This window comes from Etheostoma spectabile, chromosome 10 (assembly GCF_008692095.1).
Source record: "Etheostoma spectabile isolate EspeVRDwgs_2016 chromosome 10, UIUC_Espe_1.0, whole genome shotgun sequence".
In the NCBI taxonomy this organism is placed as follows: domain Eukaryota; kingdom Metazoa; phylum Chordata; class Actinopteri; order Perciformes; family Percidae; genus Etheostoma; species Etheostoma spectabile.
Window position 1 is genome coordinate 7,071,936 of NC_045742.1, and position 1,799 is coordinate 7,073,734.

The following is a 1,799-nucleotide window of genomic DNA, read 5'->3' on the forward strand; positions in this document are numbered from 1 at the left end:
GGGACGGGATGAGGAGGAGGGAGGGGCAAGCTAGTCTCATTTTGTTTGAAAATACTTCAAATGTCAACAAGAAGTAACGTCACCCAACATCGCCTAGAGCACCTTTAACTGACCAAATCAGTTTAAGCCTTTACATCTCCTCTTGAGCTACATTTTTCTTCTTTCAAATTAAAATAGATGCAGCAAAAGAAAAATGAAAGTGGCAAGTTACAGTTAGCAGTGTTTCAAATACATCAATATAAGGCTTAAAAGGCTCCCTCAATTGTGGATGCTGAGCAGTGCAAACCACAATAAAACCATGTGATAACAGTGATATTTAATTCAACAGTATAACTTTAATAAACTTACCCGAGATAAAAGAGGAACACACACGTGTATGAAAGAGCTCCCTGCACCTTAATCGAACTCATTACCACTCGGATGAGCTGTTAAAAGATTAAAAAGCTGAATAAATGTACAATCTGACTTGGGAAATAAAAAAAAGGAATGGTGAGAACCATCAGGCAGCTATTCTCAGCTTGTGGCATTAAGTACAAGTTTAAGGAACGTCTTGTTCATTTTTATGTGCCGATGACTAACTCTCTTCTGGTGTCAAGTGTCTGAATAGCACCATGGTGCAGCCTTTCTTACCAGAACAGCCAAAGGCAGAGGGATGAAGCCCATCCTCCGGGCCACTGAGTCACTGTAGTCTGTACAAGCCTACACAGTGACAGACAAGCACATATTACAGCACTCAATAATACTGCATTGATAAGCTGCGAAGGCTCAATGCTGTTTACATAAGTGATGAGGCAGGTGCTTACATTTTTCTGTCGACTACTGAGAAGATCAAAAGCCAAACTGGCCCTGTATTCACTGTATACCTGGAAAAGAAGAAGACAAAAGTATGGGAGCAAACAAGACTTCTTAAGGAAATGGACCAGTATATGACAAGTCGTTGTTGAGTTGGTGAGTGAGATTATTTAGAAATAATGAATATAAGGTTTGGTCCTTACATCTGCAGTGATGTCATTAAATTTGGTGATGAAAGCATGTTTAATGAAGTCAACAGCAACTTCAGAGGTGACAACCATGAAGACATCAGGGATCAACACCCACAGGTGGTCTGTGGGAAGAAAAATGGCAAACAACTTTTTTTCAATATCTAAATTATGAGAGAGTACACATGCTCAGGAATCCTTCCCTGCATGGTGTCTACATGCTGCCTACAACAAACCAGGGAGTATAACCAGTTTACTTGTGTTGGCCACTGTTATAAAACAGCTGGAGTTAAAATATCAATGAATCTCAGTTGAAATTGTAGAGGTACATTTCCAGTAAAATAGGTTGTGGATGTTGTGTCCACTGTGTACTGCTGAGATTTTCTGATCCAGGATTCAATCTGGTGACACTTAGGTTACAATCTTCAAGTCTTGCTAATAAAAAAAAAAGTTAGAGAAAGAAGAGTCACACAACATAAGACTCATAATATAACCAGGGCGTGAAGTTAACTTTTTGGACCACCTGCCACAGTCTTTTTTTACCAGACAGTTTCTTTTTCCTCATAAAGGTGAAAAACAGGAATCGCTGTGTCTCTATGATCCTATCCTGTCCTATTCATGGTAGCCTACTCATGGACGCTGTCATCACGTGCTGTAGTAGGGGGGCCCACCTTGATAATCCTGCGTGAAGGCATAATTTCCTATTCTGGGCTGGGACACACATTCATTCATACAGTTTGATAAAGTACTTATTGAACTTTAACTTATTATTACAATTTGTAGCTGTCCTCAATTTAGGTCATCCTGTACATCTCATCT

At 39.6% G+C, this 1,799-nt stretch overlaps 1 protein-coding gene across 3 annotated transcripts in view; it reads right to left on the minus strand.

The window, feature by feature from the left end:
- tapt1a (transmembrane anterior posterior transformation 1a) overlaps positions 1-1,799 on the minus strand; it is a 24,799-nt gene that overhangs the window by 9,924 nt on the left and 13,076 nt on the right. For all 3 annotated transcript variants that reach the window (XM_032527363.1, XM_032527362.1, XM_032527364.1), the window contains 4 exons: positions 996-1,105; positions 804-863; positions 631-699; positions 349-425 (listed from right to left, as the gene is read on the minus strand). In XM_032527363.1, coding sequence (XP_032383254.1) covers positions 349-425; positions 631-699; positions 804-863; positions 996-1,105 — 316 coding nt within the window. The remainder of the gene's footprint in view (positions 1-348; positions 426-630; positions 700-803; positions 864-995; positions 1,106-1,799) is intronic.